At 39.2% G+C, this 12500-nt stretch overlaps 1 protein-coding gene across 1 annotated transcript in view; it reads left to right on the top strand.

Moving 5' to 3' along the window:
- LOC138012780 (cation channel sperm-associated targeting subunit tau-like) overlaps nucleotides 1-12500 on the top strand; it is a 50557-nt gene that overhangs the window by 3576 nt on the left and 34481 nt on the right. Inside the window, exons 2-5 of the mRNA XM_068859672.1 lie at nucleotides 4406-4497; nucleotides 5493-5678; nucleotides 10529-10657; nucleotides 11856-11903. Of these exons, the coding sequence (XP_068715773.1) occupies nucleotides 4406-4497; nucleotides 5493-5678; nucleotides 10529-10657; nucleotides 11856-11903 (455 nt within the window). The remainder of the gene's footprint in view (nucleotides 1-4405; nucleotides 4498-5492; nucleotides 5679-10528; nucleotides 10658-11855; nucleotides 11904-12500) is intronic.

The raw sequence follows: 12500 nt of genomic DNA, 5'->3' as shown, positions 1-12500 counted from the left end.
AAAGATGGTGACACCACCTAAAATGCAACTCCTTCCCCCCTTTTCAATGTTGATTGCGCTATAACCTTAGGCATTCATGAGAAAAGTCAATAGTTTTTTTTTTCTTTACAACTTCGAAAGGAAGGAAGGGTGCATTGGGGGGTGAACTTATGTGTGGCATCAAGTGTCCCAGAAATTTAAGACCGAGATTGGGCCGGGTCTAAAACAAAAGTCACTTTCAGTTTGACGGGTCACTCGTACTTGCAGGTCATTTTTTTACCTTTCCGAAAGTAACCCAAAATTAAACCTTCCATTTGTCTAACCCTAGGCCTAAAAACCCTTTTCTAGAATATGGCTTGTTACTAATCAGGGCAAACACTATGAAATGATGTTTGTTTCGCTCACCTTCTGTTTCCCGTTTCTACATGGTAAGACTTGGCATCTTTGCGCACTTCGGGTTCTGGTTCTCTCTCAATGGAATGTTGATAGTTAATCGAAGAGTCGTCGGCAAGCGTTCGAAGTTACTTGTTACTTACTTGTTAATTAATTTTGGTTTTTCATTCACGGTTTCTTTTGTTTTTGCCAGCAACTGTGACGTAAATCAGAACTGACAAAGGCACTTCCGAGGCTAGGGTCAGTAAGGGGAAAAACGGGTTCCAGGTTCCGAATTCCAGATTTTACACAAACCCTCATTGCGGCTCACTTGTTCTGATAATTTTGTGTGATAGCCGATCATGAAAACCACACTGCTGGATGACAAACGGTATGTTTAATCGTTTAGCCGCCGGGGCTATAAGCTGGCTTAACAGTAAAACCCATCTTTAGCCTTACAAGAGGACGTCTTTTCTGCGTCGATAGACTTGATCGCTAGACGGAACAACCGCGCCCCGGTGGCTCAGTTTGCTACATGTATGCACGAGATCGTGAATTCGACTCCGGACGGACTCGCAACACTCAGGGTCTTAAAATAATTGAGGAGAAGGTGCTGCCTTTGTAATAACATCCGCAAATGGTTAGACTTTCAAGTCTTCGCGAATAAGGACTATAAATCGCAGGTCCCGTCTCACAAACTTCAATGTTCATAAACTCTGTGAGATGTTAAAGATCGCACCACACAGTGTTGTGGTCTGGTCTTTTCATCAGCCATATGGTCGGCTTGGCATAATCTTCTAAAGGGACCATTGGTCGATGAGACCACATAACAGCAAAACAGACAGTAGTCAAATCGAAGGAGTCCCAAGTGCTGAAACTGGTAAACTGGTAAACAAGGATACTGCCGTGCATGAAATTTCAAGATTGTTTTGATCAGTTTAAAACCATTTCGTAAATATACACCTGTGCACTTCACAAAAACGGTGTTTCATGGTCTTCCCAGTGACTTCTACTTAATATTTATTAGATTTAAGTGCCAAATATGCCAAAAACCGTAACTCAATATTAACTCAATTTTAACTCAATCTTAACTCAAACGCAACTCAAACTCAACTCAAACTCAACTCAAACTCAACTCAACTCGTTACAACTCGATCGATAGTCTATCTCGGATTAACGTTGATATCCTCAGGTTAAGAATTGGCACTGAAATGCCAAGACAGGTTAGATGTGGTCTGTGTTAGATCAGCGACACATACTGATTGCCCTGCGGTTGTGTCCCTTTTGGCGAATCCAAAAACAGATTTTTGATTGGTGATTCAGCAGATTTCAAGAGTGAAAAGAACGCAAAATCCGAAAAAAGTTTTGTAACCTTGGCAACCTCGCAAATGGGTTCAAAATACCTTTGTCAAAACAACTGATGTGTTTTCTCCTTTTTGACGAAGACTGCGATGAAACTTTGGAAACATGATTTCATCGTCAAGTGAAACAGTGAGAATAACTTCTTGGAGTTGATCGCACAATCTCAGAGGAAGAGGCAAGCGAAAGTCTTTGATCTGTGGCAGACCGTGAGATTTGACCAACAAGATCAAAAGCATATCATGTTTACAAGCAACTTTGTGAAGCAATTGCAGTTAATTTTTGCCATCGAGGGTCAAAGTTCTTTTGATGCAGGTGGGACCAGCCAGGCGGGATGTAGTTCAAGGCAAAATATTGTAGGAGACTGGCTGGCTCAAGTGGACTCACCATGCACATTCATCATCTAGTAAGAGGAAAGGAGTGAAGGACATACAGAAGTCACACAGAAGACTCACAGAAGAAAGTATCAGCTGACAGTACCGCTTTATGATGTCTGCAGCGTAAAGGAAATAACAAAGCCATCAGGAGGATAAGATGAGTGTAGGCTGTTCAGATTCCTGTCAGTTTCATCTGGTGATGAGGAGGACGGTCCAGTTTCACATGTATGGCCGAAAGGAAGCAATCTATGATGGAGCATGGGATGACTATCCATTTCTGAGACACAGCGAAAGGCTCATCACATCTCACAACAAGGAGACCATCACAAGGAATGATGCTAATCAATTTCTTAAAGTGCTACTACGACCAAAAAATAATTCTTCTTTTTCTTTGGATTTCAAAACTGTCATGTTAACTAAACACTGAGTGACCCAAGTTTTAAGTTCCCCTTTTTTTAAAACTGGAATTTTGTTATTTATTGGTCCGCCATTACCAACTTTAGAATCTTGAGAGAGCTGGCTCGAGGAGAAAATGATGTCAAAGACTCACTGGTTTAAGGGCCCACAGACTGGGAACTGTTAGAATGCTTGAGACAAACCAGAGACTAATAATATTTACAACTAATTACCGTAATGTAAGATGTACACATGTACCTCTAACAAGCAATCTTAATAAGGGTGGATTCTATGTTTATAGCTAATAGCTAGGAAATCCGTACAGTGATCATTCAATGGCGAGCGTAGAAACGCGACTTAAAGAAACTCACCCAGCCAAACAGTGGTGTTTATGCTCAACGTTATGGGTTTGAGGGCTTTGAACCATTGATGCTACGTCATACCCAGCAAAAACGAACTATCATTTGGTACATGTAGGGCGGATTGTGATGTTGTTGGAAGTGATGAAGGCCAGTGTATCCACATTGATATCGTTGACAACTAGAGCTTCTGCAGTCAAAGATGTACAGTACCATGATGAACCAAAGGAAAACTGGTGTGACTGGTCAACAATAGATAATGTGCAAGACAGTCTGGATGCATTAAATTTTAGTCACCTTAGCAGCAATAGCTTAGCTAGGAAGCTCTCATCATGTTAAAGTACAAGTCTCATCATGTTAGTCAGCATGGGGCTTGGGCAATCATCATGCCTTCTTTGAGTAGAAACAAATGAGCTGTGATCATTCGGGGGAGCAGAGTGCTAGACCTTTGACTCTTTTCTGGTGTGAATCTTGTCCAGTAATGATTCAAAAACTTGAGAAATCTCAGGCTTCACAGAGACCATAGTTCTTCTTTGTAACTCTGAGTTCCATAGCACTGATTCATAAGCTGAAGAAGGCTGGGGTGAGGTAAGCATAACCAGGTAAGGACAATAAAGTTTTCAAGAGAAGAAGAATGTTTGCCACGATGGGTGATTCTGGTGGATCGAGTGAATATGGAAATTTGGCAGAGGTCAGGTCAGAGGAGAGAATATACATGCACTTTTTGTTGCTCTCCCAGGCTTCAATTGAAGTAATAGTTTCATTAGAAGAAAGTGACCATTGTTTTGGCCCTCTGTGGAAGCTGTGCATAGAGTCTGGCTTTACTGTTCAGAGATTCAGCTAAAAACGAAGAATACATTGACATCCTTGTACTTGTGGGTTCCTTGGGGCGGTTACTCTTCTACCACACCAGTAAGTTGAACCATAGTTACTAAAAACAAGGAATGACCTACAATTAGCTACAATGAGAGCTCTACGATGAGCTACAATGACCTACAGTTACAGGTGTATCTACAATGATCATTTCTTCAAGTGGCAGTTAATCAGTAGTTGTGGGGGACACTCAACTTGTCACTTGTCTTTGGAGCTCTAAAATTGGTCCTGGAAGGGCATGTTTTGGCCAACAAACTTGGCTGGAGGATGGTGTTGACACATTGTATCAAAGCTATCGCCATCAGAGCAAAATTCATAAACCCTGTACGTATATGGACGGTATGATTTTACTTCATCTTCATCAAGTCAATGCAGTGCAGGGAGTACATGTACTGTGTTCAATAATCATATTATTTACATTTAACAATAAATATTATTTTATTATAATTACATAGGTTGTTATTTGAAAAATTAAATGTGCATTTTCTTTGAAGCAATTAATTTCTTTGTCGGTCACCTTCACAAAACGGCTTGCGGCCATTTTGAAAAAAACGCCTAGGTGATTATTGTGTAATGATCACCTCAAGTGCAACCAATGAGTGCAGAGAATTATAATCACCCATATAGTTATGCTAGAAAATAATATCATGACAGTCACCTCACGATACAGTGTTTTTTTTTTAATTGGAGGCTTTGATGCCAAGCTGAAAGGTTCAGAAGATGTTAAAAACAGTCTGTTTCAAGATGAAGATCCTTTGCTAGGAGAAAAAGCAACCCTTCCTGTAAGCATTGTTTACTACTGAACAATAATATTATTATGGTTTAGGATCACCATAGAAATTTAGTCAGCTTTAAATTTACCGTTATTTTAGCATAAATGATTTCTTGTCTTGTAAATAACTTAACATTGACAGCTTCTACAACTTAGCATGCTGCGTATATTGGATACAAACTCAACTTGTAAATCTACTTGTAACCGGAAGTTAGTCACTGGAAGTACATGTATGGGCCTGTAACACTTGGTTGAGGCTGATTGCACCACATTGCATCAGCCTACATCACAGTGAACGTTGTGGAAGAAATCTATCTGTTGGCCCTTGGTAAAGTATGGTGAATCATTTGATATTTTGTTTGACAAATGTGAGGCCGAAGACAATATTATTACATTAAGTTAAGTAAGGATACATTAAGGTGTAATACAGAGGTGTTTTCGCTGATATATGTATGGTACTACGTACAGTAAAACAGCAAAATGTGGTCAACATAATTATAAATATTGTGACTTAATAGGTTATCATTATAGCAACAATACTCCCATCTGTTTTGTCTTTAAATGTGTTACATGTACATGTCAAAAACACATTCTTGGTAATGACCAATTTTCATGGTCTGGATATTGATTAGACGTGCAAACTAGAGATTGATTACACATGCATACTGTGCAGTATGGAAAATGTAAGGTCACAGAGTTTATGTGTAAGCATTTAGAGACAACATGTAGGTTGCCTTTAATACGGTGGTTTTTGTGTTGCTATGGTAACTTGCCACTTCCGAATATGGTTGCATCTTGTTAACCAATGACTATTATTGGTGTTTCATATGTCTGATTTGTCATATTATTGTTGTTTTGTGAAATAGTGTTATATGGAGTTAATCCTTCCAATAAGTCAGTGTCTTGAAAAAAGTATTGTTCAATTTGGAATGAGCTGCATTTAAGATCCTTATTAAATGGAAGTGTACTGTATCAGTATTTTAGTGGAGGTTTTATTTATCACAGACTGGTGTTTTTGCTGTGCACGTGTTTGGAGCTCAAAACCTGTACCTGGATGCTAATTTTCCTCCAGAACACTTTGGGATTTATGTTCAGATAACAGTTGGGTCAATAACAAAGTGCTCATCTCTGCAGTCGCCAGTTAAGAAAGGATGCATTGTGTGGGATGATGTCAAAAACTTCCCAGCTACAGTAAGTTTACCTGTAGATTGATTTTGATATACATGTAGACCTTTTTCATAATGGTGGGCAAATATATAATGTTCTTTTGTTTTACTGCCAGTACATGTAAGCCTTTCTAGCCTGATCGTTACGACAAGCAAATTTCCAAAAAAAAATTGTTTTAAAATGAGGGCAGTAGATCTAATTAACTTAAAGACAAAAGAATGTAAAAGTGGTTGCCATTTATAAAGGTGATCTAGAAATTTTATGAGTCAAACTTAATCAATTATTTCACAGGAAAAGGCCATTTTACACTGTTTTTTACTGGGTTGCCTATGGGCAAACCCAGTCGAGGTCTACGTTTAGTTTGTTTGTTTTCTTTTTTTTTTTTTTTGTTTTTGTTTTTTTTTTTTTTTCCGTGTTGGTAAAAGTCTTGCATGTCACTCCCCTGGTAAGTGTTGCCTTTGTGTATAGAGCCTTTTGCGCGTATTTTCTTAGGATCGAGAGGGTAGTGGAACTGCGTAAATTTCTCTGGTGGACACAGTAGAATCATCAACTTAGCCTGCAATGGCGTCGAAAGTCATGCAACGCGAATGGCGTTTTAGTGGATCCTTAAACAAAATTTACCCTTATGGAGCTCAATAATGGAAAGTCAGTTGGATAAACTAGGCATGAATCTCAAAAGCGACGAGTACTGGACTTCGACAACAATCTATCGCCCGTCGAGACGAAATCAAAGTGAGCAGTATTTACCTGAAGTACATGGTAATTTGACACAATTGAGTTTTTTGTCTTCACGCACGCAATGAAATAGGAAGAGGTTTTCGCCTCTAAGAGCAAATATGTTGTTTGTTTCAATAAAATTTTCGCTGGAAAAGGATTCTGTGGTATTTTCTGCCTTTGTGAATTATAATATCATGTTGTGTATTGAATTTTTGAGCTTAAATATGGGAGAAGTTTTTTAGTATTGCTCTGTAAGCAGAAAGGGTTCACAGGCCTGTTGGAAGCGTGCTTGAGTTTCAAGAAAATGAGGCCCAAAATCAGTGAAAACTCGTGACGCAGATGGATAATAAAGCAGCTGCTATTTCCAAAATGATGGAATTACCTGGTGATAAATAACATCGTACGCGTCTTGGAGAGTAAATTTTGACTTTGCATAAACAAGAGTTGGGCGATTGTGATCTTTGTTTTGACTTCGCTCATTTCATTGTCAAACTTGACACTTGACAGAAAAAGAAACTTACAAAAACCCGGTATCTTGCCATCATTTGACACAGATGCTTCACTGTTTGGTGAGTAAACATGCCGCGGTAACTTAATCACGACGCCCGCTGAATTCCGGCCATGTCACTTTCGATTTTGCAATTTACTTGAACGTAGCAAAAATCTCTCAAAATGTTTGTCGCTGATCGTAACTTTTTATATTCTATATTCACGGTTCAAAATTAATGTTGTTTTCATGTTGTAAATATTTTATTCTCGATCGACCGTCCGAGAAACTTCCTTCTGCTCTTTCTGAAAACTGTGTATCAATATTTATTTGCTTTTTCATCAATATTTGTTTTGCATAAAGCAAGCTACCAGAATCTGTACCTTGCTGAGTTCGCATTTGTTAGCGTTAATAGTATTTTCGGTCAGATGTTTCTGTTTGCCATGAGGGGTTTATTGTTTTGGTCTCCCATCCCAACACTAACCCCGCGAAACAGGGCTTGACTTCAGTGAAGTTTAGTATTACAAAATTTTCGGATGCTCATAGGGCACACTTGTGGTGAAAAGAAGTTGTGAGGGAACTTGAAAATTATCAACATGTCAGCCCAGAAGCCAATGTTTCTCGCTTCTCTTTTATTTGTTATTCTTCAGAGACTGGAATGCTGTATAATTTCAATACCACACAATTCAGTGCCTTCTGATTTTCTGTAGCACGTACCACAGGCAAGCCAGTGTATGCTTCACAGGAGCATCTAGTTCCCTCATCAATTTGGCTTAAAAAAAGACAATTACAGTATTTTCTTTAATTTACAATATGACCCAGACGGCCCTGTGCACGCTTTCATTGTAAAACTATAATTGGGAAAATCCCTGTTTGGGTTCAGACATGTAATTTAATTTTGACCTCTGGTTTAATTTTTCTTGAACCAGTACAGAATTTTTGAACCAGTCCAATTTTTTTTATAACACCACCCATTTCAACATACTTGGACATCTTTCTATTACAGTAATTAAGTAGAACTCTTCATGAGGGGTGGCGAATGGTGCCTCGAAAAACGTGGGTCGAAAATTTTAGCAGGATCTCGAAATTTCGAAAGCGTTTTTGTTAAGTCTCTAAAGCTGTGTTCAAATTAAAGCCGAAACATGATTAGAGTAAACATGTTTCAAGGAAACATGCTTCGCCGAAACATGTTTTTTATTGGGTCGTTCACACCTAATGTCCGTGTGAAACACATTTCATGCATGGTTGTGTAACTTATGCTGTTTCACGACACTCGCATAATTTTTTTACATTTCAGCTGTAAATTGGAGCTGGAAACTTCTGCATTCATTCTTTCGTTTAGTGTTGAATTTCTAGACGTTCGGAGGAGGAGGGCTATGCAGCGTTTAACGAGGAGACGGCATTTGCACTTTATTCGTTACAAGATGTTCCGTTTTCCACAAGCTCATCTGTAACGATCGCCGATAATTGCCGTTATATTTCTTCGTCGGCCAATATTGCAACTAGACATTTAGCCTCCTAATAGCCCCAATTTGGTTCTTTTGGGCACTTACCTACTCTCGCATGAATCCGCCATTTTGAACGTGTTTGGTCGGATCATGATTGAAACTACCTCGCGAGGTTATTTCAATCATCAGAATAATCATGTTTCAACCATGATTCGCGCCTTGCACTGTCTGATGTGAACACTTTTCATAACGAAACATGTTTCATTCGTGATCAGACTAATCATGTTTCGGCCAAGTGTGAACACAGTATAAGTCTCGTTTTTGCATGGTTTGTTTTTACTTTTTTTGAGTCTCAAAACTTTTTACCGAGGAGTCTCAGGCTTGGATTTTTAACTAGGATCTCGGTGTCTCAGAGAGTCTCGGATTTTACCATTCGCCACCCCTTTTATGGGGTATGTATAAAATAAAACAGAGAAATCATTTTTAAGACTATTATTAGGGTCAAAAGCTCAGCTTGGTGATTTGAGTGAAGCACTTACATGTATTTTGAATGGTTAGCTTTCATGTAAGGTTAAGGGACACTGTCAGAATTTTGGGAATCAATTTGGGTTAAGCTTTTAATTTAGTGATTAGGGTTATGCACAGTCTTATTTAAAACAGTTAGGATTCCAGGAGGTGTATGACAACTGCAGGCCACATACTGCAGACTGTCTACAAATAGTGCTGATAAACAGTATTTACGTATAAGCACCCGTTTGATTAGCACTGACAAACAGCACACTGTATTTCAGTCTATGCACCCATTTTAAGGTAAAAGTTAAGAATCCGATCCCACCGTGTCAGCCAACGCGTCGGCCAGGGCGTCGGTCGACTGTTGGTTGACTGTCGGCCGATGCATTGGCCGCTGTTTAATCTTATAACGTATAACATGCGTCGGTGGTGCATCGGTGGTGTGTCGGTAGCGTGTCGGTGACTCATTTGGGCCTTATTGAACTGTTGAAAACCTAAACGTACCTTTTTCAAACTGAACGGAAATGTCTTGGACGGAAAACTTTCACTACAATATGAAAATACGAAATTTACTTTTGACCGCCATCTTGTATTTCGTGATATTAGAACCCAGTTCCCATTACGACAAGTGTTATTAAAACCTAGTTTTCACTCTGGCAAACGCGTTGCCGGGCCCGTGTTCATCGCCTCATCACTACACATATCCAACCTGGAACTGCCACCACATATTAAAAAGTCAATGATCAATAAAGAGTTCAAACTTCCCAATCCTTTATAATGAATGAAAAATAAGCATGTGGGTCGACTTACTTCCCCGCTTTGGTAACCGACCCTTGCCAAAACATCAAGAAGACCTACTGTAGGTACTAGAGTTTAAAAATGGCGGCTATTTGCCTGTCACGTTTTTGTCGTTCCTTATAAAGTTGCCCTTGCTTCCAACTGAAAGAACTAACAAAACTCTAAAGAGTTTCGACCAATGTGTCGGTAGTGTGTCAACCAATGCGTCGGTAGTGTGTCGGCTGATGCGTCGGTAGTGTGTTGGTGTGTCGACCGACGCGTTGGCTGAGGTGTTGGCCGACGCGTTTGTGGGATCGGATTCTTAACTTTTACTCATTTTAAATTGGTTAGCTTCAACAACTGTGAGTTAGAATCAGTCTACAGACGAGTCTGGAAGTGTCAGACACTGCATTCTAGGTATAGGATTGGCATGCAATGTAGTGATTGGAGTAACTTAAACTTATTTGAAATGTTTAGTCTAAAACAGCCATTGCCATGGTCATTGGATTAAGAATATTGGTTCATGGTTAATGGAAGTAAAGCACTCTTTCACATGTAGGGTAAAGGGGTTAAGTTGTAATTAAAAGAAGCTATGGCGCTGTGTTGGTGGGAAAGTGAAATAAAGAAAAGAGTAAATACTGTTTATAAAGTGAGTTGATATGGTAAATTGATCATTGTAAAGAAATTTTAAAGCTGATAGATAGGGAGTTCAGGTTCAAGTTTGGGTGAGTGCAAAGAAAAGTCTTGAGATTAGTGTGAAAGGTCTGTGAGGGGTGTTGTAGAGGGAGTGGATATAAGGGGTATTCATGGAAGGTAAGAGGGGATACTGATCTGTGAAAGAAGGGAAAGAAAGATTTGAGGGAGGGGGGATCATTTGGCGATTGCCAGCCATTTGATCATTACTAGACTCTTCCACTTACTTTCTTTTTCTCCAGATTTATCCAAAGGCGACTAATCCATTTAACAAAGTCATTATAGCTGTTATCGGTTATGACAAACTTCAGCCAATCCCAAAACACAAGTTGCTTGGCAAAACCGAATTTCATTTGCACAAGTTGGCCAAGGTGAGTTCATTTACTTCTAACATTTGAGTGCTTATTATTCACAGATGCTGGAGTTGGTCACATCATCGTACTGCATGGCTCAGTAAAGCATGTTCAACTTTGTCGTCTTTTTTTCTTTCAAATCTGTTAAGAGGGTGACCTCAAGGTTGGGCAGGGATTTTGTGTGTGGAAGATGCAAGAAGCAAGCTGATGGATTGGTGGAACCGGTGAAGGAGTTGTGTGAAGAGGTGGAAACGGTGAGAGGGTTCTGTTATTTGGCGGATAGGGTGAATGCAAGCAGTGGCTGCGAGGCAGCTGTGACAGCTGTGACAGCAAGAATTGGCTGGGTGAAGTTCAGGGAATGTGGAGAGTTGCAGAACTCAAAAAAGTTCTCGTTAAAGGTGAAAGGAATGGTTTATCGGAGTTGTGTAAGAGTAGTGATGTTATATGGGAGTGAGACATGGTGTCTGAGGGAAAATGAGATAGCAATTTTGAGAAGGACTGAGAGAGCAATGTGTGGTGTAAAAAGAGGACAGAGGACCTGATGGAGATGTTGGGATTGAAGGAAACAGTGGTTCAGATGGCAAAGGCAAATGGAGTGAGATGGTACAGGCATGTGGAGCAATGATGAGCATGTTCTGAGAAAAGCGTTGGAGTTGGAAGTGAAACAAGAGGAAGCGAGGACGACGAAAAAAGACGTGGAAGATGCAAGTGGAGAAGGAGAGCAAGAGCGTTGGTTTGGAGAAAAAGGACGCCATGAATCGAGCGAGATGGAGAGTGGGGTACACCCGGCCACCCCCGTTTATGGGGATAAACCCGGATCAAAATTGGATCAATTGATGATGATGATGATTTTTTTCACCAGTAAAGAATCAATAATTATTACAGTGTATTCTCGCAATTATACTTTTACTTCCTGTGTGAGCTTTATGACAAGCAAGGGTATAGTTAATAATTATGTAAAGCATGCTCAACTTGCTTGCTTGTGGTACTGCAAGTTATCATTTCAAGCACAAGTAAACAAACAAATACATGCGGTGTCAAGAACTCAACTGCTAGGAAGCTACAAATACACTATTTACAAATGTATGATGGGGTTGAAATAACTATTACCGGTGTCGACTGGAGAAGAATTTAATACTGTATAATTATTATCTGTGTGCCAATCCATTGGTCAGACTTGCCTGTTCATTAATACAAAATTTTGTTTACCTTTCAGAAACAGTGGTCTATGGAGACATTTGAGTTACATAACAGGAAAAAGCAGGCAAGTATTACATTTAGATCCTGTGATCCAATAAACCTTGCCACATTATCTGCTATACTGTTGACTTATTTTTTTTCTCTTTAAAATTCATTGTTCTACTTACACGGGTAGCAAAATGTAACTTGAAAGTTGAGAATAATAATTCTTCAGAAAAAAGGTATAATAATTTTAGGCATCTTAGAGATTCAGCTCTAAATTTAGCTCTGTAAAATTTTCCCTGGTCACTATGAAAAGATGAGCAGGCAGAAAAGTGCTTTAAACAACTTCAAGTGGTTCGACTCAATTACAAAAACTGTTGTATTTGAATGCATATACATTAAATTGCACATAGGATACAAAGCTACAGTCAAGCAGGGTCAGGCATGTCCTCCCTGGTTTTATTAAATTTGCATTATTATTTGAGAACTGGATCATATGACATTTGCTTCAAAACCAAGCCATTTCTCATTTGATGAGATGTGACTGATTGAACAGAAATGTAGCACTTCCTATAAGTTAAACATAATTTTAAACTCAGGATCAGCGACATTTGTTTTTGTAGCTGTTAAAGTTGTTTATGGGTACTTGGAAGACAATACTGTGGGTTTTTTTTAAAAA

The sequence above is a fragment of the Montipora foliosa genome, chromosome 8, assembly GCF_036669935.1.
Source record: "Montipora foliosa isolate CH-2021 chromosome 8, ASM3666993v2, whole genome shotgun sequence".
Classification (NCBI taxonomy): Eukaryota; Metazoa; Cnidaria; class Anthozoa; order Scleractinia; family Acroporidae; genus Montipora; species Montipora foliosa.
The sequence above is the reverse complement of the archived record's forward strand: the minus strand, read 5'-3'. Positions and strand labels throughout refer to the sequence as shown.